This window comes from Adiantum capillus-veneris, unplaced genomic scaffold (assembly GCF_014529385.1).
Source record: "Adiantum capillus-veneris isolate H3 unplaced genomic scaffold, ASM1452938v2 Hic_scaffold_441, whole genome shotgun sequence".
NCBI classification, from domain to species: Eukaryota; Viridiplantae; Streptophyta; class Polypodiopsida; order Polypodiales; family Pteridaceae; genus Adiantum; species Adiantum capillus-veneris.
The window spans coordinates 19,934-46,956 of record NW_028221529.1 but is presented as its reverse complement, the minus strand read 5'-3'; the positions used below and the strand labels follow the sequence as shown (position 1 = coordinate 46,956).

The window sequence follows — 27,023 nt, the reverse complement described above, 5'->3', positions numbered from 1 at the left end:
TCAATATTTTCAAAGCGTAGTCATCCCTCATCTTTGCCACTTGCATCTAGCACAAGTATCAACCTGTAAGATTCAAAATAGTTACGCTTAGAATTAGCAAATAAATATAGCTCTTTATTGTACAAACCAATCCTATGAACTTTTCTCTTGCACATGCTTGAACCTAATTTACAAATGAAGTCAATTTACCTTTCACATACTCATTGAAGACCGTGTAGTCCTTAGCATCAAGCTGGTATTTCTTAGTCTCCAAATCATACGTCAAGTTTGCAAGTGAAATTATAGACTCCAAGGATACACATTGATTGCCCACAAGATCGTATGTATAGCTCCTTGCACCCTTAGCTTTTTGATACCATGCAAGATGTATCTCTACATTTGCAGGTCGGTCAAGAAGATCAAAAGGACCCCTCGTCTCTTTCATAGCAGCTCCCACTTTTCTTCTCTTACACACAACTCTTCCAAGATACCATGTACCTTTATCTGCACCTTTGCTAGTGCTATAGATCTTTCCTTTCCTCTTGCACCTTGTGTCATCTTTGGAAGACAAACCCTCAAATAAAATAGCACAATCTGAGCCTACTACAAGAGAAGTTCCTGTTTGAAACCTGATCTTTTTATCCATTGAAGAATAAATCCCACTTTTCACCCTTGTTAGTATGTCCTTAGGCAGAGTTGGATTTCCATTTAGCTGACTCACAAGAGTACTCTTACATATTTCCTTGCCATCTATCTCTACAAAAGGACCGAACTGGCTTTGAAATTTCTCCTCTTCATCAACTATCTCATCAAGCACATGGCGTAACTCACATTCTGCGACTATCACGTCATCTTTGGCACATGTGCTCAACTCATTTGCACCTTCCTCTATCTCAAGAGGAAGGTCATCAACAACTCCATAATCCAAAATTTGGTCATCTCCATTGGCAACCATTATATCTTCAAGATCTCTCTCTTGCCATGTGTCATGGCACCAAGAGATATCGTGAATGCCTAGTATTTTGCACACATCCTTCGCTTCACAAAAGCCCTCTCTTAAAGCTCGTACTATGTCCCCATCACAAGATACGGACATGTAGTCACCAAGATTGTCAAATGGAACGCCAGGTACATGATTCATTATAGTCCATATGCTTTCTTGCTTAGAGTGTGCTGCTAGAGAAACAAACATGGAGCTTGATTGAATCTCGAAAATCCTGTTTAGCACACCAGCATTTCTTAACAAATCAACTCCATCATAACTCCTCTCATTTCTAACCATACCGCCAACTTTGCTAAAGAAAGTTTCACAAGTGTCTGACCCTGTTGCAGACAAAGGAGCTTCTAGATGTGTATACTTTTCTCTGAATAGCTTGATTAGAAGAACTATAAAGTGGCAAGAGAGCTGAATATAAAGGAATGTTTCTTTGATTATGAAATTATCCTTGAGAGTTTATATTTCTTGTTTCATGATCCAAGTGCGCCACATCCTGAGACAACAACGTTAGATATTTCTTACAAAATGAATAACTATTGTCTTATTTTAATGGCAAACATAAAGAATGGCACCTTGTCTAAACACTGAGTACCTGAAAAAGAAGGAAACCTTGCCGGAAGCTTTCACTCTCTCAAATAATGAGAGAGTTGGAGACAAAAAAATTATCAATATATGAAGCTACTATTGAAAGATACATTTCTATTCCAAGTGTTCTTTCTTGCTAAAATTGACTTCCAATGCGCAAATCCTTCAGACGTGCTTGCACCTTACGTCTTTCCAATCTTTGGGTTGATCTCCAGTTTTGCCTGTCCTTTCTCTTCACATCACCCTCTTGCAATCCATGCTCATCAACCTTAAAATGTTGATATATAAGAGCAACATGATTCAATGTAGCGGTATCCTTGCCAAGGACAAGTCTTCTAGAAGAATTATCTAAAGGGTTAACCAAATTTTTCCCATTATGAATGAAGTCCGAGTCATGCAATCCCAAGATACTTCCATCATAATCTATGCTCGCTATCAATGGCCACCCCTTCCAAGGAATAGAGAATTGAATACCCACTTGAGAAGTGTAGTCATCTCTCATGAGTTTCCTTCTTCGAGCATGCCCATCAGAAGCATGACCAATCAAAGGACCTACAATGTTTTTAAGATGCTGATACCAAAGCAATGCTACTGCATCCCATTGCGCGTTGATAAAATTCAAATTAAATCGATTACATGTTAGCTGGACCACCAGGACAAGCTTTGGTAGACAATGAATAAGTGGATTTGCAATAAGAACCCGTGCATAGTGAGCAATAATATTATCATGGAATGCCTCAACAAAGTTGTTGTACCCGGCTTCACCAGAACCAACAACCACCACAAAATTTGGTACACAATTGTGTTCTTGTTTCCTTCCACAAAAGCTGACAAGTTCATCATCCCTTCCATTCCACCTGACCATCCTCTTTATAACAGTCTCATCTTCGGCAATAATAATAGGAACACTACCCATGGGGATGTTGTTTGTATCCATTTGATGCTTATAAACCTCAGCCACATGTTGAAATATATCCTCCCTGACCGCCGCTTATGGACTTCCTTGTTGCCCTCATAGTGGTTGAAATATGAGGTCCCCCAAGGTTCAAAGAGAGAAATTTGTGCATTCTTGTACCTCCCCACAATTTAACAAATTCAAAGAGACTCTTTGTTGCGTCAGAGTATCTCTTGCCTTGGGGATCTCTTTCAATGTTTTGCGAGATATCCATGAGAAATATCCACAATGCTTGCTTTCCCTCAAACAAACCAAGGTTGTGCACATTGATTATATCCATGCAAAACTTTTTCACATCTCCTCTTCCCAAATCTTCAGAGACAGTATCATGAAGGTTCCTGACTCTTACACTTAATGCTGCAACTTTGGTTTTTGTGAACCACATTTGCTTCTTAAGTCTTCGAACTAGGATACACCTAGATCATGCTATGCCAAGAATCTATGAGTTAGTCATGTATTTGAGTCTTCTGCCGAAACCCGTATCTCTAAGCCCTCGACTATGTGTTTCCTGGGATTGGCGATAGACTCTCATCCAAAAATCTCGTTCCTTGGGAATGGAGGCACAGTTTGAACACATTAGCTCATCAAATGGCATTCCCAATATGCTTACTCTACTGCAATTTTTGTGACGGAAAGTTCCAGATATGTCGATGACGCATTGATCCTTATATAACGTTGCTATGGTTTGGTTCACAAAACCAATTTGCCCCCCCTCTACTATCATCTAAAATGGTTTTAGGTCAATTGTGTTTCCTCCAAATGTGAAGGATTTTTGCCAAAATCCCCAGCATAGTGTTGAATATATCTTTTCTTCTATTTGGGAAAAAAGGAAAACAAAGAACAACAAAAGGTTTTTTTATCAAAAATTGCTTCAAAAGTGGTAGAAGAAAAAGACAGAGAGGTACTTAGAATGGCATACCTTCACCTTCATTTCTTTCTGGTGCACTCGATGCCTTCCCGGAACATACTAGCAAGGACAACACACATTCATCAAGCTTGTCAACAAAAGATCTACGATACAATAAAAATGTCAATAATGCAATTTACCTGAGATTGGTTTGAAAAATCCAGTAAACTCCTTTTGATGGTCATCAGGTACCGAAAACTTACTTGGACGACCAGCCTTCTTTGTCCCTTCGTGCAAACTTGGAGCACTAGCCTGAATATGCACCTTTGACTTTGTGTGCTCTATCATGCATTGTTTGAGAGACCCTGTCTTTGGAAATAGGGGGATCCATTTTTTCCATCAACATTGCACTTTACAAAGACTTTAGAGGTAGACTTATAGTCATCAATTGTCTCAAGCACCAAGTCAAATTCTGATTTCCTCTCTTCTGCAAATGCATTGACCTGCTCCATTGCCTCAACCACCTTCTCTTTGTTTCTAGTAATAATCCAATCCTCTAGGCTTGCAGTGTGGGAGTCCAACCTTTTTGCTTCATGGAGACCCATGGATCACATGTGACTTATGGTCTTTAAGTGTGAATTCATAAAATTGTATATGGTATCTGGACCTCCTGTCCATATGCGATCTTGCATTATTTGCACCATTTGAAACAAAGCCCTCCCATCTTTATCCTTTGACATTAGAGTAACCTATTAGAGTGCCCTTTGAATCGCAACTTCTCTTTGGCAATCTTCACATATTGTTCCCACTTCTTGACTTGGCAGCGTGTAGCAAGAATGCTCGTCATATGAACTTCTCCTTCTCTCTCTTCCACAGAAGCATCGAGCGAGGAACTAAAGGGACATGTCTCACTTGTTGCTGCCTGACACGTTGAGGATCTCCCATCCACCTCTTTGGATGCACCACTAGAATCTACCATAGGGCTCTTTGTAGGGGATGCAACACCAATTTTGTACTCTATTGTCACCTCATCACTGGTCACCTTCCATATCTCCTCTTGTTTTTCACTTATTGGTAACATGCATGAGCCTCCCAGAAATCTATAGTCATTTGAAGCTAAACCACGAGAGTCAATATCTTCTCTAATCTCCCTATATGTGGCTCCCTCTCTCCCCATAACAAAACCAAGTGTGTTTGTTTGTCCTGGCCCTTCATTTAGGTTAATCGCAATCTCTTTGATGGCCATACGCGAGTCTGCTTATCTGTAAAGACAATCCCCATTCATAAACAAGAGTACTTGCAAACAACTACATAGTTTGTAACTACATCTGCACTCACAATGTCCATCTCTGCTACTTCAAAAAAACTTGAAAAGAAAGGAATCTTTGAGACTTTAAAAGAAAACCTACGGCTTAAGACTTAATGTAGATTCGTTATTGAGTTGATACAACACTACCACTCCAAATTTTGAGTATAACCCAAAAAAAGGATTGAAGCATATAAAACTCTTTGAGACTCGAGCATATAAAACACTTTAAGCATATAAAACAAAGGGTTTACAAGCTCCAATAGAGGGAGTTTTCCAAATTTCTACTAAATCTTAGCTAGATTTCGAGCTTGCCTTGAAAAAGAATCGACAAAGATTAGTGTAATTACCAACAAAACAAATACATCTTTGATGACCAACCAAAAGAAAGTTACACTTTTGATGGCTAACATCTTGCTACAAGGAAAAACAGTTTAACTCAATAAATGGCTGGCATCATCTCTATCAATGGCTGCAGACATTTATTCCCATCCAAGACATGTGGGATAAGTCTGCATACAATTCTTCAAATGATTTTCTATTCTTTTCTTGTAGAAGATACCCTGCTTTTACAATCTCTTGAATATGGTATGCTTCACTTGATGAACGAGATGCTAGCCAATCGGTATTGTATTCTATAGACAACTCTCTACAAAACTTGACCATTTGATCAATAAGCCATGCTAATGCATAGACATCAACCTCTCTGGTATACACATGGTCATTATGTGTGTCCTTCAATAGCTCTGGAGCAATCCAAGGTTTAGTCTTATGGGCTTTGCTTTGACAACAATTGAGTGACTGTCGTCTCTCTGATGCAGGTCTCATTGCTAATCCCCAATCAATGATCCCAACTTGAGGATCTGAATCCCTAGTAGAATCCAGCATAACATTGAAAGGATGCAAGTCACAATGAACAATGCCCAATTGATGGGTATAGGCCATTGTGTGTGCTAAGGCAGCTATGATATTTGGTAGATTGTTCACAAAGGCCATGACTCGAGTTAATTCTCCTTGATTTAGCTTAGCTACCTTACGTTTACTTGAACCTGTGCCATCTTTCTCTTCCTTCTTCACAATTGAGCTAAAGGTACCTTTCTAAAAAGGTAGACTGTGCATCATTTTCTCAATGCTTCCTTCATTGAAGTAAGGAAAAATGGCTATCAAAGGCTCATTGCATGTATGTGCAATTCTACACACAATCCCCTTGTGTCAAAGATCAAAGCTGACCTCATCCTTGAAGGACTTCAATTTCTGTCCAGGCATTCCTCGATACTACTTCATTGCATACGTATTTTTTCTTGGAAGATAAAAAATACCATCAATTCTTACTTGGAAGTATGTACCAAAGGAGCCGCCACCCAAGTCCTGTAAGTAGGTGATAGTATCATGTGGTATGCCAAGTGTCAAAGTACACTCCGAGGTTCTTGCGGAGAGACTAGCATCGAGGTGGGGAGTGTGGATGAGGTTTTGGAATTAGGGTTGCAAGAAAACGCACACAGCTAGGAGAAGATGAAGGAAGCTCAAGACACACAACAAAGATTGTATTACTCAGTGTGCAATGGAAAGATAAGACAGCCCTAGAGTGATGGGCGTATATACAATGCATGAGGAAAAATACCTCCTAGCGAGGAAAAAAATGCCCCGACATTTCTAAGTGTGTTCACACATATCACTACCACATATATATGGTAACAAGTCCCCCCTCCTGGGAGTGATGCGGTGAACAAGAGCTGGCACATAGAGTATAGAGAAGTGCCATGCCTTGAGGACATGACCAGTCGACAAAGGGGAGTAATCTTAAAGCTTTGTAGAAAGCTTCAAAATTATCATGAGACAATGCCTTTGTGAAAAGATCTACAACGTTGTCTTGTGTTAGCACATAAGCCAAGCTGATCTATCCTGTTGAGAGCCTAATCTCTCCTATTGAGAGCCTCTCCCTGACATAGTGTTAATGCACCTCAATGTGCTTTGTGCGAGCATGACATCTGGGTTACTCGCAACTGCCAATGCGCTGTGAGTCATAATCTATGTCTTTTGTTGTGCATAACTCTTTGCAACAAGTCAACCTTATAGCGATCAATCTCACCATCCAACTTGCGTTTCAACTTGTAAACCCACTTTGTACCAATGGAATTTTTTCCAAGAGGCAAATCACATAAATTCCATGTGTCATTTTCTATAAGTGCATTATATTATGATTGCATGGCAACCATCCACTTTTCTAAATTATGTGCTTCATCAAAAGACATAGGTTTCTCAGCATCACATAAACTAGACACAGCCAAAGCATAACAATCTGATGCATAAGATGCATGGTGAGAACCTGAATGAGTACGACTAGACAAAGGTGCATCCAATTTACTGTCACGCAGGTATGCACCGACCATTTGGGCATACCTCTAGCCTGCTCATTCTCAGCCCTTTCCTCATTAAGTACATCATGTACATCTGCATCAATAATAGTCTGATCTGTAACATTTTGAGAAACCCCTACATTTGCACTTCCACCACTAAAAAGAGGAACAAAGTGTCATAAATGTCCTTTGAGCTTACATTATTGTCTCTAGTACATGATAGCAAGGATTGAATAGAATCTTCCACAAACACAATTGTATCCCGTGAAACCAAAATATGCATTGTTTGCAAATGATACAACCTATAGCCTTTTCTTTCAGCACTATAACCAACAAAAGTACATTTTACAGCCTTATCATCCAATTTTCTGCGCTGTGTTTGTGGCACCAAAGCATATGCCAAACAACCAAAAACATGCATGTTCTCAATAGAAGGCTTTCTATCATTTCATGTCTTATAAGGATTCATAGACTACAAAGCTTTTGTAGGACACATGTTAAGTACATTAGTGACACGCATGATGGCCTCAAGCTAGAAGAAATGTGGTAAATCTTGACTTTTGACCATACATTGTGCCATTTCCGAAAGAGACCTGTTTTTCCTCTTAGTAACACCATTTTGTTGAGGTGTATACGTCACATTACATTGGTTTTCTATCCCACAAATAGCCAAAAATGCATTAAGTTCATGATACATATACTCCCCCCCTTGATCTGAACGAAGGGTGCCCATAGTACATTTTTGAGACATTTTTAGCCATAGCCAAAAATTGTTTGAAGCACATAAATACTTTGGACTTTGCTTTAGGCGGATATACCCATGCATGCTTAGAGTAATAATCAATTTCTAGAGAGAAATCGAACCCAGGGAAGTGGTTGAAAAATAATGGCAAAGGGACACTGCAAAAGTAATACCAATGAGAATGTGAAGTGGAAGTTCCATGAGAAAGATACCCGATCAGAGAACGGCCAGTTGTGGGAACCAACTCACAATACAAGACGAGAAAAATTGAATGGAAACAATGATCCAAAAACAAGAAAATTTATGATAGAACAGAGCACATGTGGTCGCAGTCGAAAGGAAATGAGTTTAAGGGGAGGAATTGTTGGGACACAGATGGACATATAAGAGGCTGATGGGTTTGCAGCGGAAACATGCTCTAGGTGAGGTTAAATGAATGGAGAGAATGGGGCTGCTGAGAGGATGGGGATACTGGAACTAAAACCAATTAATAAAGGTACATGTGACTTACTATTGGGGATAATAGCATTTTATTCTTGAGCCATTTACAAGCGACAAGGAAACACCATCCAAAGTGGCTAATTGTATTGCTCCTCGTGGTAAAATCTCTTGTACTTTGTATGGCCCTTGCCAATTTGGGACCCTTTTCTTTGCCTTTTTATGATATCTTGCCCGATAGAGCATCACTAGCGATGCTTGCATTAATGGATGATAGAGAGTATGCATGTGATGGGCATGTCACTTTCCCGGGGAAGTCACCTATTGAGAAGGGTATTTAAAGTTCTTGAAACTTACAGAAATATATATACAGAAGGGCATTATTTTTTCAAATTTGAAAAAAACTTATAGATTTTAAAAGAAAAGGGTATATTATATTCCTTTAAAAAATCACACATAAGGGGTTTTACAAAGATGTCTTGGACGCACGTGATATGGTAGTTTTACACGTAGTGAAGAGCAGGTTACGCATTTGTCTTGTAGTGACGTTCACGCAAACAGTGGTATCTCTGAGGATGCACAGCTTGGCCAGTCATCAGTCGAGGTGACATCTATTGAACTAGAGACCGATGCATTATTCTTTGATGCGTCTGATATGTTTGAGGACGACAGTGTCCTTCAGATAGCTGTGTGTGATTGCAGTGGTGTTGATCTTTTGGTTTTGTAGTCATTCTTAGCAGATATGCCTTTGCCAGATGATGTTGACATGATGATGCATAGACATGAGGTTCCTGATGAGGATGCATATGGCACGAAGGTTGCTGACAGGGACAGGTTGGCACACATAGTGCATGTTTTGTTGTCTTTTGGGTCTCTCATGTCTGACCTTTTGTTCTTGAAACCTGATCTTGCTTATGCCGTTGGTGCTTTTGCAGTGGGAGTTGTCAGTCATGCGATGACTGACACTGGCATTGTGCATTGTGGAGCCATGCAGGCTGTCACTCAATACCTGCATCAGGAGTGTCATCGTAGCTCTAGCCTTAGTGGTATGCATGTTACATCTACACTAGAGCGGTTATAGAGTGAGCCAGTGGGCATAGGTTGAGAGACGTATTCTCTCACCTCTTGTATATACTAGTTGTAAGCTAGTCTTCTCGCCGCTTATCAACACACAGCCTTTAGTGGGAGAATGTTAGGTTAAGGTGGTGTGCCTCACCATGCTTTTCTGTGTCTGCCAGCCAGTGTCCGGCTGCCCACATTTATCTCCTTATTCTTATACATACAAAGAATAAGAAGCTCTCACTCATTCTCACACTGTGCTCATACAGTGAGATTTGGGAGCTCCACCCACATCCTGTTTACTCTCTCTCTCCCCCTTCTCACTCTCCCCACATGCACTGCATTTGCGCACTCACAAAGGCAGTGTGCCTCACCAAGCTTTGCCCGTGTCTGCCGGCCAGTGTCCGACGGCCACCCACATTTATCTCCTTATTCTTTATACATACAAATAATAAAAATCTCTCACTCATTCTCACACTGTGCTCATACACTGAGATTTGGGAGCTCCACCCATATCCTGTGTACTGTCTCACTCTTCACACATGCACCGCATTCGCACACTCACTAGGAGGAGGAAAATTCAAGATAGCTACTATATTCTCTGGTTAGGCACTAAACCTTTAGCAAAGGCCACATGGCCTAAAAGTGTACCTTCATTGACAAAAAAATGACATTTGTTTGAATTGAGCTTTGTTACCACATACATGTGGTAGTGATGTGTGTGAACACACTAGGACCGCCGGGGCATTTTTTCCCTCTTTAGGAGGTTTTTTCCCTCGTGCATTGTATATACGCCCATCACTCTAGGGCTATCTATCTTTCCATTGCACACTAAGTAATACACTCTCTATTATGTGCCTTGACCTTCCTTCGTCTTCTCCAAGCTGTGTGTGTTTCTCTGCAACCCTAATTCCAACAATTGGTATCAGAGCAGGTTGCATCCTCCTGGGCTTAGTTGCTAGCTGCTCTAGCATACGCCTGCTCACTTTCTCCGATTTCAGTGAGCTTTGGCGAGCGTTCGCAGGTCAACAAATATTTCGGGGGGGGGGGGGGGGGGGGGGGGGTGTAGGGCTTGGTCTGCTCAGATTTTTTATTCGGGCTCATTTCGGACTCATTTCGACTACAGGCAGGTCTGTAGAGGCAATTTTGTCATTTTGTGCAAAAATTCTATCAGTGTCGTTTTCTGCATAACAGATGCCTTATAGTCTTCTATGGTTTGTGCTATATAGTACCTATTGTTCCCGCTATGTTTCTCCTATTTTCGGGTAGTTTTAACATCAGGTGCAGCATCTACCATGGCTGACAACAACAACACAGATGTGTTCAAGATGTTTGCAGAGGTGAAGTCATTTCAGACAGTTCCCTAGTGCAGACTGTTCTTGATGCCTTACCAGATTCTTACCAGAATTTTGCTAGTACTTGGAGACTTATGACCCAAGGAAATCCTGAAGTTGTCAAGTTTGACGCATTATGCACATTGCTATTGCAAGAGTCACTTTCCAGAAAAAACAAGACTAGGCACCGTGCAGTAGAACAGGCTTTTATTGCTTCTCAAAGAAAGGGTGGTAACAGCAATGCAGCCACTTCTTATGGTTTTGCTGCGAGTGGCAAAAATTATGTTCCTAATGCTTCTACTGGCAGCACTTCGTCTGGCAATTCTGGTGATAAGGGCAAAAAGAAGATGCATTGCCATTATTGTAAAGCTAATGATCACTTGATCAAGTCATCTCCTAAGTTGAAGGCCAAGAGGCTAAGAAGAAAGAGGGTGGTTCCATTGCAAATGCTGGTTCCACTACAAATGCAGCCATTGTTGAGTCTTCTGTGAAAGGAGACTGTGATGCTGATGTTGATGCAGGATGGGCTTTTAGTGCAGAATGCACTTACAATCCTGTTGTCCATGATGCATGCTTGTCAGTTGCTGCAGATTCACATGTTTGGTATTTCGATAGTGTTCCTACAAAGCACATTACCTCACATCATGAATTGTTTACCTCTCTCGAGACTGTCCCTCGTGGGAATTCAGCCACTTGTGCCAACAATGCCTCTTATCCGGTTCAAGGATTGGAAAGATTGTGCTTACTGCTGCAAATGGAAGTTCCTTCACACTTGTTGATGCACTTTATGTACCTGGGATCAAGAAGAATATCTTGTCTGTATCCGCACTTGCTAGACTTGGACTTGTAGTCAAATTTGTGGATGACAGATGTACAGTTCATGATCTCAGTTTTGGTGATGAAATTGTTGCATCTGGCGTTTTGTGTCGTGGGATGTATAAGCTCACTTTGTATGACAAGTGTGAAAAAAAAGTTGCAAATGCTGTTGCAGATTCAAGGGATATTTCGGATGCAAAACTTTGGCATGCACGTTTTGGTCATTTGAATTTTGCCAGTTTGCTGCGTTTGCAGAAATCTAATATGGCTGCTTCTTTGCCGCCTCTTGAAGCACCTATCAAACATGTTTGTGAAGGCTGTATTTTTGGTAAGATGCAGCGTTCTAAGTTTCCAAAGGATGGTTCAGTTCGGGCCACATGCAGGTTGCAACTTGTGCATAGTGATGTTTGTGGGCCCATGCAAACTCCGTCCTTGGGCAATTACCTGTACTTCGTGACTTTCATTGATGATTACTCTAGGAATGCATGGGTATTTCCGCTTAAAGCGAAGTCCGAAGTTTTTATGTGCTTCAAACAATTTCTGGCTATGGCTGAAAATGTCTCAAAATGTATTATGGGCACCCTCCGTTCCGATCGAGGGAGGAGTATATGTCTCATGAATTCAATGCATTTCTGGCTAGTCGTGGGATAAAACACCAATGTACAGTGCCTTATACACCTCAGCAAAATGGTGTCACTGAGAGGAAATGGCACGATGTATGGTCAAAAGTCAAGCTTTGCCATATTCTTTTTGGCTTGAGGCCATCATGTGTGCCACTTATGTACTTAACAGGTGTCCTACGAAAGCTTTGCAGTCTATTACTCCATATGAAGCATGGCATGATAGAAAGCCTTCTATTGAGCACATGCGTGTTTTTGGATGTTTGGCATATGCTTTGGTGCCACAAACACATCGCAGAAAATTGGATGATCAGGCTATCAAATGTATTTTTGTTGGTTATAGTGCTGAAAGCAAAGGTTATAGGTTATATCATCTGCAAACGAAGCATATTCTGGTTTCACGGGATGTAGTGTTTGTGGAAGATTCTATTCAGCCCTTGCTGTCATGTACTAGAGACAGTAATGTAAGCTCACAGGACATTTATGACACTTTGTTGCCTCTTTTCAGTGGTGGAAATACAAATGTAATTTCCAAAGAGGCAAATGTATAGCCTATGGGGGTTTCTGAAAATGTTACAGATCAGTCTATTACTGATGCAGATGTACACGATGTACTTGATGAGGAAAGGGCTGAAAATGAGCAAGCTAGAGATATGCCAAAATGGCTGGTGCACACTTTGCATGACAGTAAATTGGATGCACCTTTGTTTAGTCGTACTCGTTCAGGCTCTCACCATGCATCTTATGCATCAGATTGTTATGCTTTGGCTGTGTCTAGCTTACATGATGTTGAGGACCCTCTGTCTTTTGATGAAGCACAGAATTTAGAAAATTGGATGGCTGCCATGCAATCAGAATATGATGCACTTATAGAAAATGACACATGGACTTTATGTGATTTGCCTCCTAGCAAATAGGCCATTGGTACAAAGTGGGTTTACAAGTTGAAACGCAAGCCGGATGGTGAGATCGATCGCCATAAGGCTCGACTTGTTGCAAAGGATTACGCACAGCAAAAAGGCATAGATTATGAAGAGACTTTTGCTCCCACTTGTCGTATGACTACTGTGCGTTTTCTATATGCATTGGCAGCTCATTTTGGTTGGGATGTACATCAATCAGACATTGTTACTACTTTCTTAAATGGTGACATATTTGAGGAAGTTTATGTAACACAGCCTCGCGGTTTTGTCATAAAAGGACAAGAGGACAAAGTGTGCAGATGTAAGAAGGCTTTGTATGGGTTGAAGCAATCTCCTCATGCTTGGTATGAGAAAGTTGACACTCATTTGGTGAAATGAGGCTTTCGTAACAGTCCAACAGAAAGCACATGTATGTAAAGCGTGAGGGTGATGTACTTCTCATTGTGGTTCTGTACGTCGATGATTTGCTGATCACTGGACCAAATAAGAGACATATTGCTGAATTTAAGGCTAATTTGAATGCCACTTTCAAGATGAAAGATTTGGGGCTGTTGCATCATTACTTGGGTATACAGTTTAAGCAGTGTGATGGTGGTATTGCCTTGTGTCAGAAAAGTTACATAGAGATATTGCGATGTAAGTTTGGACTTGAGGATTGCAAACCTATTGCCACTCCCATGGAAATAGGTTTGAAGTTGAGTCTACATGATGCTGGCGATCCTGCTGATGTCACTCTTTACCAAACTGTTGTTGGTTGTCTCATTTATGTATGCAACACGAGGCCACATATTCAGTTTTCAGTCTCACAAGTCAACAGATTTATGCATAGCCTAGGGTCTAAGCATTGGCAGGCTGTCAAGAGGATTTTCCACTACCTTATTGGCACTTTACATCTTGGCTTGTTTTATCCCAAGGGGGGATCATTGCCGCCAGACTTACATGCTTTTTCGGACTCAGATTGGGCTGGTTGTTTTGACACACAAGTGTCCACAAGTGGTTTTTGTTTCATGCTTGGCAATTCATGTATATCATGGTTGAGTAAGAAGCAACCTACTGTGGCCACTTCAAGTTTTGAGGCTGAGTACAGGGCAGTCTTCACGCTTAGGGAACAAGAGGTACCAGACCCTAGCAAGAAATTCAATGATCTGGTTCAAAGGGCATTAATGTTGGAACAGCAGGCTAAGAAGGAAAAGAGCCACAAGAAGCGAAGGACCAGTAGCAATAGCTCTACTACTGAAACTTCTGATTCCAGTGAGGTGTCCAGTAGCTCCGAGAGAAGCTCTAATGAACAAGCAAGAGAGAAATCAAAGAAGGGATCTTGGACCAAGAAAATTGAAGAGATGGCTAGGCAGATTGCCGAAATTAGCCACACAAGACAGCCAGTTCAAAAGATGGAGACTTGGTGTTCAAGATGCAAATCCAAGGACCATATCTCCACTGAATATCCACAATGCACCTACTGCAAGGCCTTTGGTCACCTATGGAATAATTGTGGCATCAGAATTCACCACTTTAAGAAAGGAAAATATCTGTCAGTGGTTGCCTACACTGAACCAGTGAAGGTAGAACCAGTCAAAGTAGCTCAAGAAGAGAGACCAGGTACCAGTGGTACTAGTCAAGGACGTGGCCGATACCAACCAAGAATGGGCAGAGACAGAGGAAGAGGCAACTTCCAGAACAGGAGCATGAATTGCTATACTTGTGGGAAGTATGGCCATTTTGCAGCCCAATGCCCAGATGCACCTGTAACGACTACTACTGAGGCTAAGTCAAATGAGCCAGTCCCAGTCAGCCAGTCCCAGTCAGGGTAGTTACCAGGAGCAAGGGGGTAGTCATTGAAGAAATCCCAGAAACTTTAGAATCACCAGTCAATCCTAACAGCAGCAAGTGGGCACAACAAAGAGAAGTTTGGAAGGCCAAAGGTAAAGAAAAGGTGGTCGATGAGTGGCAAGAGCAGAGGGAACTAGCAACAAAAATCACGGTGGATTTAGCCAAGAAGCTGCCAGAGTAGCCAGAAAGTTCCGATGCTAGAGTCATTCAGAGGATACCAGCCCAATCGACTGATAAAGATCAGTCAGTACCGGCCATGACTGAGACCATGATGGTTGTGGTACATGGACTAGCTGATGAAATGGGAGTAGATGGAAAGAGTGGAAGCACTGCAAAAGAAGAATGGTAGTGTGAATATACCAGTTATTCAAGCTCTGACAATCATTCAGACCAAGAGAGAGAAGAAATTCATGTGAAAATTTGTGATGGAATTCAGAAGCTGATTGTAGAGCTGAAGGATATAAGAAAAACCTTGCCTGAGGTGGCCAACTTTATCAGACAGTGCAGGAAAGCTGAGGCAGAGGCCAGAATAGTGGACCTGACGGCTGTCTGAGATGATGAAGTTCCACTTATTTAGGTAGACTACAAGGTCAGAAAGCAGTGGGAACCTCTCTCAAGCGTTATCCTGGATGGAGGGGCAGGAGTCAACATAATGGGAGCCCATCTTCAGCAAAGAATGGGTACCACTAATATGAAACCAGCACCATTCAAAGTACAAATGGCAGATCATAGAGTCGTACAGGCGATGGGTATGATTGAAAACATGCAGATAAGAGTTGGGAGGGAGAAATTCAAAACCAGTTTTCTAGCCGTGGATGTGCAGGGAGCATATGGGATGCTACTAGGGCGCCCATGGTTGAGAACAGCACATGCTATTCATGACTATGCAAACCAAACTTTGACCATAGAAGGGGCCAGTGGCAGAATCCAAATCCAGACCAATAATACCAGGAGCTGGAAAAAGGAACTGAGGCCGAAGGAGTTATGTAAGAAGTACAAAGACAAGAAGATCGAGCGAATGCTAGCGGCTATGAACATATTCCCTTTGGCAGAAATTGACTTGAATGCAGTCTTGCTGAATAAAGAGCAGGCTGACAAGTAGAAAAGACAATTCGCTGATCAGTTTACTGAAGTCAATACAGGGGAAAGAACAGTTCAGCTAACTAGAAGGATGGTGGAACCAGCTGATACTGGTATAGTAGAGGAACCAGTATGTTCTGAAGAGTACCCATTGGATCAAAATATTGATTCAGAAATGAATGGACCATCCTGGGATTTCGCTGAAGAATCGACCAAACGAAAAGGAGGAGGACCAAACTGGTTGCTTCCAGACAACCAAGAAGTAGAAGAGTGGAACCTAGGATCAGAGGAAAATCCTAGAATGATCAAGGTTAACAAGCACCTCAACCCGGCAATGAAGGAAAAGGCACGGAAAATGTTCCAGAACTATAAAGACGTGTTTGCCTAGGAACATACAGATCTGAAGGGAGTAGATCCTGAAGTATGTCAGCAACGAATACCACTGAAACCGGATGCTAGGCCAGTACAATTGCAAAGATACCGGATGAACTCCAACTATGCAAAGAAGGTCAAGGAGGAGATTGATAATCTTCTCAAGGCTGGGTTCATTACGGAAGTGGCAAGCAGTGATTGGCTATTTCCCATAGTCGTCGTCCCCAAGAAGAATGGAAAATTGAGAGTTTGTGTCGACTATAGGAAACTAAATGCCCAAACTATTAAGGATCCATTTCCCTTTCCTTTTACCGATATGTTGCTTGATGAGATCGCAGGATATGAAATGTATAGCTTCATGGATGGTTATAGCGGCTATAACCAGTTACAGATCGCTCTTGAAGATAGAGCCAAGACCACTTTCATCACAGAGTGGGGAGCTTTCATGTATGTGGTGATTCCTTTTGGCCTGTGCAATGCACCAGCTGCCTTTCAGTGGTGTGTGATGGAGATGTTTAATGAATTCCTTCATCGGTTCCTCACCATTTTCATGGATGACTTCACTATCTGTTCAGATGAGGAACAGCACCTTCTATTCCTAGAAATGGTTTTCAAACACTGTCAGGAGAAGCGGATTTGTTTGAATCCATTCAAATCTGTTTTTCTAGTCTGGAAGGGACAGCTACTAGGACATGTGGTTTCCCGCAATGGAATAGAGATGGACAATGACAAAATACAGTGTGTTCAGCAAGCTAAAGCACCCAGAACTGCTTCAGAGTTGAGTTCTTTCTTGGGTTATGTGAATTTCTATAGAAGATTTGTACACAAGTTTGCTTCTCAAGCAATACCACTATATGAGCTTACAAAGAAGACCAGTAAGTTCAACTGTACTGCTGAATGTGAGGAGAGTTTCCAGAATCTGAAAAAAGCCATTACCAGTAAACCATTCCTTAGGCAGCCAAATTGGGATATTAATTTCCACATACATGTAGATGCTTCGGGATTGGCAATGGGGGCAATATTAGCTCAGCCAGATGGAAGAACAGACTATCCGGTTTATTTTGCCAGTCGTAGATTCAGTCAGGCTGAACAAGGCTATACGACTACTGAGAGAAAAGCCCTTGGAATGGTTTTTAGCGCTACAAAGTTCAGGCATTATCTGTTGGGAAAGTTATTCCATTTTTATGTGGACCATCAAGCTCTTCTGTTTCTGATTAATAAAGTCATCATTCAAGGCAGGCTGATAAGATGGATGATGTTCCTTATGGAATTTGAATTCAGAATTTTCCATAAACCTGGCCGAAACCATTGTGGAGCTGATTTTCTTTCAAGGAGTACGGAAGGATATTCAGAATCACCCTTGAGAGATAAACCAATGGATGCTGATTTATTTCAGTTAGAGGTAGAAGAATTAGTGGATCATGAATGGTATGATATTTATCAATTCCTTTCCCAAGGTGCCTTTCCAGAGGATTGGAAGTAGAATCAGAAGAAAGCTCTAATCATAAAAAGCCTGAAATTTACTATCATAGGAGGATTACTTTATCGACTGGGTGTTGATGGTATACTTCGACGATGTGTCCCTATGGAAGGAAGAATGCAAGTAATTTCAGAAGCGCATAATGGTGAATCTGGTGGACACTTTTCCAACGAAGTAACCTATAAGAAGATTCTACAAGCTGATCTATGGTGGCAAACACTAATTGCTGATGTCAGAAGTTTTTGTAAAACTTGTGACATATGCCAAAGAATGGGTCGACCAACAGCTGCAGATATGACTCCCTTGATTCCAGTACAACCACTGGGAGTATTCATGAAATGGGGACTAGATTTTATGGGACCTTTTAAGAAGGTTACTCCCAGGAAGAACAAGTACATAGTAATGGCTACTTGTTATGTTACCAAGTGGGTTGAAGCTAAGGCTCTTCCTGACAACACAGCCAAGTCAACTGCAAGGTTTCTATTTGAGAATATTGTCTGCCGATATGGATGTCCAGTAGAGATTGTGACCGATCAAGAAACACATTTTATCAATGACACTATGGAAATCCTATTGGATATACTTTCAGTCAAGCATCGAAAATCTACTCCTTACTATCCCAGATGCAATGGATAGGCTGAAAGTAGCAACAAGACAATAAAGACTATTCTCACTAAGGTGGTGCAAAAGAAACCAGACCAGTGGGATTTGAAACTTCAGACTGCTCTACGGGCTTATAGGACATCTTATAAGGTAACTACTGGAATGACACCATTCAGAATGGTGTATGGCACTGAAGCTGTGGTTCCTATGGAGTTTGTGATCCCAAGTCTAAGAATGGCTGTGAAGTATGGCTTAGACATCAACCATAATCTTAAAAAACGGCTAGATGAACTGATGCAATTAGATGAACTCAGGCAAAGGGCTATGTTGGAACAAGAAATTGTTCAACAACGAAGGAAGCACTGGCATGATCTCCGAATTAAAGTTCGAGAATTCCAGAAAGGAGACTTAGTGCTTCTATATCAGTCTAGACTGGGTCAGAAGAAGCCAAACCTGAAGATTACCTGGGCAGGACCATTTGAGGTAGACTGGGTCTTCTCCAATGGCACAGTCAGACTGAAATATTTATCTGGATTGTTGTTGCCAGGAGTATATAATGAGGCCAAGATCAAACTTTCTTATTCAGAGGCCAGAGAAACCGGGCCAGAACAAGGTACTAAGGAACTGGAACTTGTTGATCAAGAGATACCAGAATCAGACATTTTTGGACTTTTTCATGTGCAACCAGTTCCAATTTCAGAACCAGTACCAAAAGAATCAGATCAGGCTGACCTTAGAATCAGTACCAGTATGGTAGAGCCAGACTGGAAATCAGTCCAGTATCAGTGGGGACACACTTTCCAATTTTTAAGCGCCCAACGGTCAAATGGCACGCCAGTAGTAATTATTTCAAGGATGGGTCGCAGTCTTGTCCAATGCATGTCTGCCATGACAGCAACGACGCACACAAGTCTAGGAACGGCGAGTGGTGGAGCTTTTATGGCACAAACACGTATAACAGTCAGGAGAGTTAGCATTTTTTCTCTTGAACTTTTCTCAAGACATTAGATTCTTCTTAATGTCTTGAATTTTAAACCCAAATATCCATAATGCAATGTGTTGTAGGTTAGACAAGTGGTGGACCTTTAAGCCAAACTATCCATGCTACTAGACAAGAGTGTTGTATGCATCAATGTTCAAATGTAGCTTGTTTCAACAAAAGGTGGGACTGACAACTAATGGACAAGTGATGGACCTTCCTTTTCTCCATGCTTGAGTGGAGTCGTGCTTAGACAAATGGCCAAATATTGCTTCCCTCCATGCTTGAAAGGAGTTAGGCTTAGACAAGTGGTGAACCTTGACGCCTAGGTAGGACAAGTGGTGGAATAACGTACATTCCATGATGTAATATAGCATAGCTTGGGCAAGTGATGGACCTTAAAACCCAAGTTTCAGACTCTTTTCCACCTAGAAAAGGAACAGGAAAAACATGATTTCAATTGGGTGGGTGGGAAAGACACTTTTTGCACGATTTTTTGAGTGAGAAAAAAAAAATTCAAGCGTGATTTTTTTTCAATGTTTGGGTAGTCACGCCACTATGACAACCCACTTTAGCTATGTAAAAAGTCACTTTCACATAGAAAAAACTCATTTTCACATGCAAAAGCTCGTTTTTTACATCGCTAATGATCCTCTATTGTCAGGACTTTTCTAAGTGGTAGTTTGAAAATGGGTGTGAAAAGAGCCCTTTTTCTCAACTTGAGAAAGTGTCTGAAACTTGTAGTGCACGCTCATGTGTGTGTGTGTGTGCACACACATGTGTATTTGTGATGGATAGATCATAGAGCCAAGGCTGGTAGATGACGAGTAGGCTACTAATCAATCAAGGATTCATGTGTGTCCCATTGTGATTGCCACAGAATGTGTGTGTCTTTCAACACAAAGATTAATTTCCTTTTTATTTTCAAAAACCTTCCTTAAGGGGATCTCCCATGACAAGTATGTATATGTTTCCTTTTTCCTATATGAGCCACCAATCAAGAGAGTGAGAGGAGAGCACACACTCACACACAATCAAGAGAGTGAGAGGAGAGCACACACTCAAATGTACGCATCAAAATGGTAAAGACCTTCTTCAAAATTGATAAACTCTTATGTTAAAATCTTTTCCATGAGAAGTGGAAAAATTTCAACACTAGGGTTCGTGATTGAGAGGTAAGGGGGTATGTGGGCTTCTTCGTCTTCAGTCCTGTGCGTGCCTCATGGGTGGGGGCCCCTTCGGAGCCCGTTGTAGCGGAGGATGGCTTGGCCTTGGACTCTGTTGTCGGTGGTGTCGGCTTCAGGTGTGTAGTGTTGCTCCCGCACCAAGGTGGTACTCCAGGAGGGGGTACTCTAGCTGGCGGCCCTATTCTGGGCCCTCTCCCTCTCACATCCCCCTCTTTTTTGGAACCAAGGCTCAAAGGAGTCATCAACATGATGAAGGAAGTACCAGATCTTGCATGCCAGATACTTGTAAAGATTGTAAAGATGCTAGTCACTTGCATAACGGCCTTCAATAATATAGAAGCAGTGGAGCATCCTTGGCAGGTATTTGTGGAAGGCACAAGAGGACTATGTTGGAATATGGAAATAGAAGTTCCCAGCAAAAACATCATCATGGGATTATATGCACGAGTCATGCTTTTGCCCTCACATTACATGCAAACCTTTGAGGAGGCATTCATGACAGGAATATTTGAAGTTGACTCCTCCATATTTAATCCCATGACCAAGGATTTACGAGCTCGATATATCGCATATCAGAGCACTCTCAACAATAATCCTTTTAGAGAGCTAGAAACAAGGATGGAAATCGAGGCAAGCATAGAGAAATTTAGGCGACTCACAGGGACACTGGAAAAAAGACTGATAAACTACTAAAGGCAACAATCAAATGCAAATTGCACGAGGACGTGCAATGAATAGGAAGGGGGGAATGTTTAGTGGATACAATGGAATGTCACCTAAAAGCCGGATACACGCCAAACTTTGCTGTATTCAATCATTTTTTCAAAAGAATCTATGTAATTCTGCTGTTGATGATTCTTAAATTGTAATATAGTCAATCATTCCCTATTATTCACTCAGAGCCTACAAGCCTTGTAAATGGCCAATCGCCGTGGGAAAGGGTCCCTAGTTTTTAAGTCAAAACCCTTAGTTTTGAGAGAGACATTATCATTATCTTTCGAATTATTGGATGTCTATTGAGAGCTGCATTTCTGCTACAAGTTGTAATCAATCTTTCTCCTTGTTTGGTGATCAGGGGGGCAGTTAGCCCAGCACAGACCAGCCAGACCAATATAAGGATAAGCAGTCGGGAGACCAAGGGGCTGAGGATTGGCAACCAGGAAACATTGAAGACTCTCCCTTCTCATTACTCATCTTGGCAAGTGGAAACACCACGCACACTCACACACACTTGTTTAAGTTCACATAAAGGAAGCATGTGCTACCTTGGACATGTGGCCTAGTCAAGCTTAGTGAATAAATACGAGACTCAACTTACTAAATGAGGAACGGTTGATCTAGCCTTAGTCTTTAGCTTTTCCCTCATCTCATTTAATAAAAGCCATAAGCTTACCTTTTAATTAATTAGCTTGAGCATAAGGTCTTTCCACAAACCTTGGAGGCTTATGAAGTTGACCCAAGGCTATGGCCTACTTGCTGCTAATTTAGGACTTGCCAAATTTGGATAACCTTTGGTAAAAATAGAACTTGCACAATTAATTTCTATTTTTAGACTTTAAATGACTTGAGATTAGCACAATCACTTTCTATTTATAGAATTCTATAATTTCTCTTGATCATCTTCTTTGTCTTGAAACTTTGATTAAGGTTTCCCTAGATACATTTATCCTCTCTTGACATGTACCTATGACTACAATAGTTAATTAGCAATTGGGCCATGCTCTTTTATAGACTTTTCGCTTTTAGTCCCAAGCCTTGACGGGTTGGTCTATTAGCACTTAATCAATTTCACTTGTTCTCTTTTTATTTTTCCTGGACTTACATGGCCAATTTAAGTTGAAAAATACTTTTAGAAGGTTAGAAATTAATATTCATGATAGTTCCATTGTTCAGTTTCTTAATCATCTCATAATAGCCAGTTCGTGTCACTCCTTTTCTTTTGGCCAAGAATTCTACCTCTTTTTTTGTTCTAATCCCTGCTGAATATGTGTTGTCATGTGTATCCAAGTTGCTAAGAGTTTGTTTTCCCTGAAATATTAGATGACTTGTATCAATTGGTGGATCAATGTCATGATATTAGAACACAGTTCCATCCCCCTCTGATTTGTTCCTTCTATATGTGCTTCTAGCTAACCCCTCTCCCTAATCATCTAGCCCCTTCTGTATCACGTGTCTAGTCATCATTCTTGGTTCCGAGCAAGACACAAAAGGGAGGAGAAGGAACTTCCAACTTGATGCTCGTATTAGTAGTGAGAGAATTGATTGGCAGATTGGGTAGAGAGGTTGGCACCGATGGGTAGGCTTAAAGAAGGGATCACAGGGGGAGACCTTCGAAGTGGAGTGCAAGGCAAGAGTGATGGGCCACACAATGTTGGCCATAGCTACTATTGTGCTTGCCATTTCCCCTCTTCTTTGTCTCTTGTGCTCCCTCTTCTTCTCTCTTTTTTTTCTTCGTGAAGACTCAATCTTCGCAAAGATCAGTCTTTCTACCTACCTAGAGCCTCTGCTCTCTCTCTCTCTCTCTCTCTCTCTCTCTCTCTCTCTCTCTCACACACACACACTCACACACACACACACACACACACACACACACACACACACACACACACACACACACACACACACAAGCTCTGAATGTGCATAAGTGTTCGGAGCCAATGGGTTCGCTCAACAAGCCTTAGCATGGCAACACATGAAAGGTCTGAGCATTCAAGGAATTCTCAAGCTGTTTAATAAAAAGTATAGATGTGGGTATTGAGAAAACATTGCGCATGCCTCTATGTGTTCACCCATGTCAATTGCTTGCATAATTCCACATGCATCAATATGCAATCATAAGTAGTCACATTCAAAGAGAGGTCCTCCTTTTCCCCTTGATAAAAATAGGGCCATATGCTCTAGCTTATTTTCTCTTTCCTTGTCAAGAAAATCATGCAATCAGCACCATCCAAGAGACAAAATTCCAGATAAAAGTTCATGACAACTTCTTGTATTTTCAATAAGCCTACGGCCATTTGTAGCGAGGCGTAACCATCACTGACTGTCTTTGCTTCTCACTCGAGATTGATGAGAGTTGTCTTTGGAGCACAATGATGATGGCTCATTAAGTTATTGCTGATCACATCATATTATTCCTAGACTCTCGGAATGGTGACAATTTGCTTCTTAAAAACTACGGATTCACGCTTGGTAGGCTTTTATGTAAAGCACTAGAGACTTGTAGAGGGTGAGAGAGAGAGAGAGAGAGAGAGAGAGAGAGAGAGAGAGAGAGAGAGAGAGAGAGAGAGAGAGAGAGAGAGAAGCCAAACGTCAGACGCCATTGTTACTTGATTCTAGAACTGTTTGTTAGTTACAAAGAAGAGACACAAGCCCCTTTTGTGGACCTTAGACTCACACCCATTCGCTCCTCCTTGCACCCATAACACTTACAAAAATGCTTATAGATTTGCACCTTCTACACTTGGCACGCACGGTGGACCCATTGTGAAACAATGAGAGGACCCCACTCCCTTGATTGCCTGGGTTTTACATTTTAAACATGTGAGTTTGGCATTGATTAACCAAAAAAAATTTCCTTTAGCTCACCCAAATCTGGTATGTCTTCTTGCAAGCTTCTTGTCTCCCGATGGTACATCCGGTCTTCTTCTTGCCGTGTATGTCCCCTTTGGATCATGGCTTTAACCTCGAAGATCATCCTCTTGAATCGGCTTAAGGTGCCCTTTTGGCATCCATGCTTCTTTCATTGCTTAATAGAAGTTATGAGAATCCTGCTTCATATTTAACAAACTGCACTTACAGTCATAATGATCCAAATATTCTGATCCATTTTCTGCCATAATGCGCTCATAATGTATCATTTGATGATAACAATTCTGTTACGGCACATGATGCAATCGGAGCCCTCGATGGCAGTCATGACGGAATCCTATTGCTTCATCTTGATCAGGTTGTAATGGCTCCCAAACTATAGCATTGGATAGGGTGGTGACTTTCATAGCATAATAAGGGAAGGGATCAAAATCTGTACGGCACCGCAACAGACTATACTCCTGAGGATGTGTCGCTGCTCTTGAGGCTTTGTCGTTGACGCTTACGGAGAAACTTTTGGAGCGTCCGTTGCTACTACGCAATGCCTTATGAGCGTGATTGCTAATTTTCCGCTGCTGTTGCACTTTTGCAATTGTAGCCTTGCAAACCAGTGGCAACCATCTCCATTCTTGGGAGAAGAGAGCCGCGTCCGTGGTGGTTGCGCATTCAACAACAGGTGCCTCTTTACAGATTTGATCAAGCCTGCATGCTACGTTTAATTCCAATAGCCATGCAAAGGCGTGGTGCTTTTGCTTCTTCTCTAGCCGCACCTCTAGTGGTCGTGTCTCTTAACATCAGAAAAAGGCCTTGGTTGTGTGCTTGATAATCTGCAGCCAATTACTTCCTTGTACTCGACTGCATGTTTGTTGTGCTCTTGAAAGGCTATGCAGCGTCATTGCTTAAAACCCGCTGACGTTGCAGTATGGAAATCGCATTTTTCTTTTGAAATGTTGCAGCAAGAGAGCTCGATCACAGGAATTTTTCGAGCCATCAAACTTCCATAGTGTAACCGCTACGCTAGCCTCCTCACACTTCAAACAAGTTCGTTTCGCTTGCGCCGTATGAGCAAGCGCCACTACAGGATCGCCATGTGTAGAGGGTGGAGGTAGAGAGAGAATGGCGGCAGTTAGAGAGAGAGAGAGAGAGAGAGAGAGAGAGAGAGAGAGAGAAGCCAAACGTCAGACGCCATTGTTACTTGATTCTAGAACTGTTTGTTAGTTACAAAGAAGAGACACAAGCCCCTTTTGTGGACCTTAGACTCACACCCATTCGCTCCTCCTTGCACCCATAACCCTTACAAAAATGCTTATACATTTGCACCTTCTACAAGACTGATACATGGAGGCCGTGAGCTTTGTTGCCAAGATGATTTATTGAAGGACTATGGTCTCACAAATGGAAAGCGTGTGCATTTGGTTGTGAAAACTTCAAAATTGCAGGTAGTGACAATTAGAACAGTTAGTGGTAAGGAGTATACTTTCAGAATTGGAAAAATGAAGAGTATTCAAGACTTGAAATGCAGATTATCAATTAAAGAAGCTGGATTTGCAGCTCACAAGCAACAACTAGTGTTGAAAGGTCAAAATCTCAAAGGATGACATGTTGATTGAGCAATTTTTTGTGGGGGATGATGTTATAGTGCACTTATTTTGAAGAACATTGTAAAAGTAATAAATAATGCTATTGGGGCTGACATAGCAATTATTAGAAGTTTCTCCAAAAGTGAGGGGCAAGTAACTTGACGTGGCACAACAAAATGAGGAGGCTTGGCTTCCATCAAGCAAAGTAAAAGCAAAATCTTTACCTGACAAAAAGTGGTGATGTTGTTGAAAGCTCATCAAAATGTAGCATATTGTTAGTGGTGTAGATCTCATGGACCACTGTTAATGGAAGAGGAACGCTCTCTTATTTCAGCTTCTGACGGGTCTGGAGGTGTATATTTTATTCTAGAGGATGAATTCGAGTCTTCCATTGTTGTGGTCTTCAAACGAGCTGACGCGAAACCTATGAATAACCCTAAGTGTCTACCAACATCTAATAATGGAGAAGGTCTCAACATCCAAAGTGAGGAGGGTGCCTTGCGTGAGGTGGTGGCTTTTCTTTTGGATCATAAGGTTGATGATGAAACAGGTGAGAAGCTCACTAGTTTTGTAGGAGTCTTCTTGATAGCTTTGGTGAAATGCCGCCATGAATCTTTTGGCCAGTTAAAAACCATAAAAACTACTTCATCCCTTCCAAAAATATGGTCTCTTCAAATATATGTACATACTTGAAGAAATCTTGAAGAGTACATGGGCACAGCATGTTGGGGAAGTGGAAATCTTGAAGAGTACATGGGCACATCATATTTTTATGTTACATGAAGTGCACAAGGTTGCTGTTCTTGACATATGCCTTGCTAATAGTGACAAAATTGGAGCAAACATATTGGCTTGCAAGGAAGAAGATAATTTTGAACGACGCAGCATGTTGGGGAAGTGGATTCCACGCGTCAAGTGCTGGCATCATGATCATGCCGCTCCTTGCACATGTAGCCATGGCACGCAAAAGCTGCTCAAGTTCGTTGCTACACACGTAACTATGTTTTCCCATCACTATTTGAGTGCACTTTGGCGGCTCGATGCAATGAAGGAACTATGTGTGAGGAGAAGTGGTCCCCCGATTCATTCAATGGAGAGTGTCAACCATAGATAGAGAGAGAGAGAGAGGAGGAGGAGATTGCATGCCTTCTAGACCTCGGTCACTTGCCATCACGCCTCGCACTCTTCCCCTTTCTTCCACTTGCACCTGAAGTTAGCCATGGCAGAGGACGGGCACCACTAGAGATTCCACTACCCCCTCCATCCTCAAGTGGATTAAGAGAGTTTTCACACGCAAAGGGATGCCGAGTTAAGCTAGCTCAACAATTTCATTTTTCTCGAACTAAAAGCTACTACGACAGCTCAG

At 41.6% G+C, this 27,023-nt stretch overlaps 1 protein-coding gene and 1 pseudogene across 1 annotated transcript; one reads left to right on the top strand and one right to left on the bottom strand.

Annotated features, from left to right (window-relative positions):
- Nucleotides 1–5,134: 5,134 nt before the first annotated feature.
- Nucleotides 5,135–5,665, bottom strand: LOC147416862 (uncharacterized). The gene has a single exon (XM_086508014.1). The coding sequence runs from the start codon at nt 5,663–5,665 to the stop codon at nt 5,135–5,137; it is 531 nt and encodes a 176-aa protein (XP_086364140.1).
- A 17,116-nt stretch (nt 5,666–22,781) lies between these two features.
- LOC147416861 (phosphatidylinositol 4-kinase gamma 4-like) lies at nt 22,782–26,771 on the top strand (annotated as a pseudogene).
- The last annotated feature ends 252 nt before the right edge of the window (nt 26,772–27,023 follow it).

What these genes read in the sequence shown, in the direction of transcription:
- LOC147416862 (XM_086508014.1), bottom strand. Translation starts at nt 5,665, where the DNA reads ATGGCCTTTGTGAACAATCTACCAAATATCATAGCTGCCTTAGCACAC.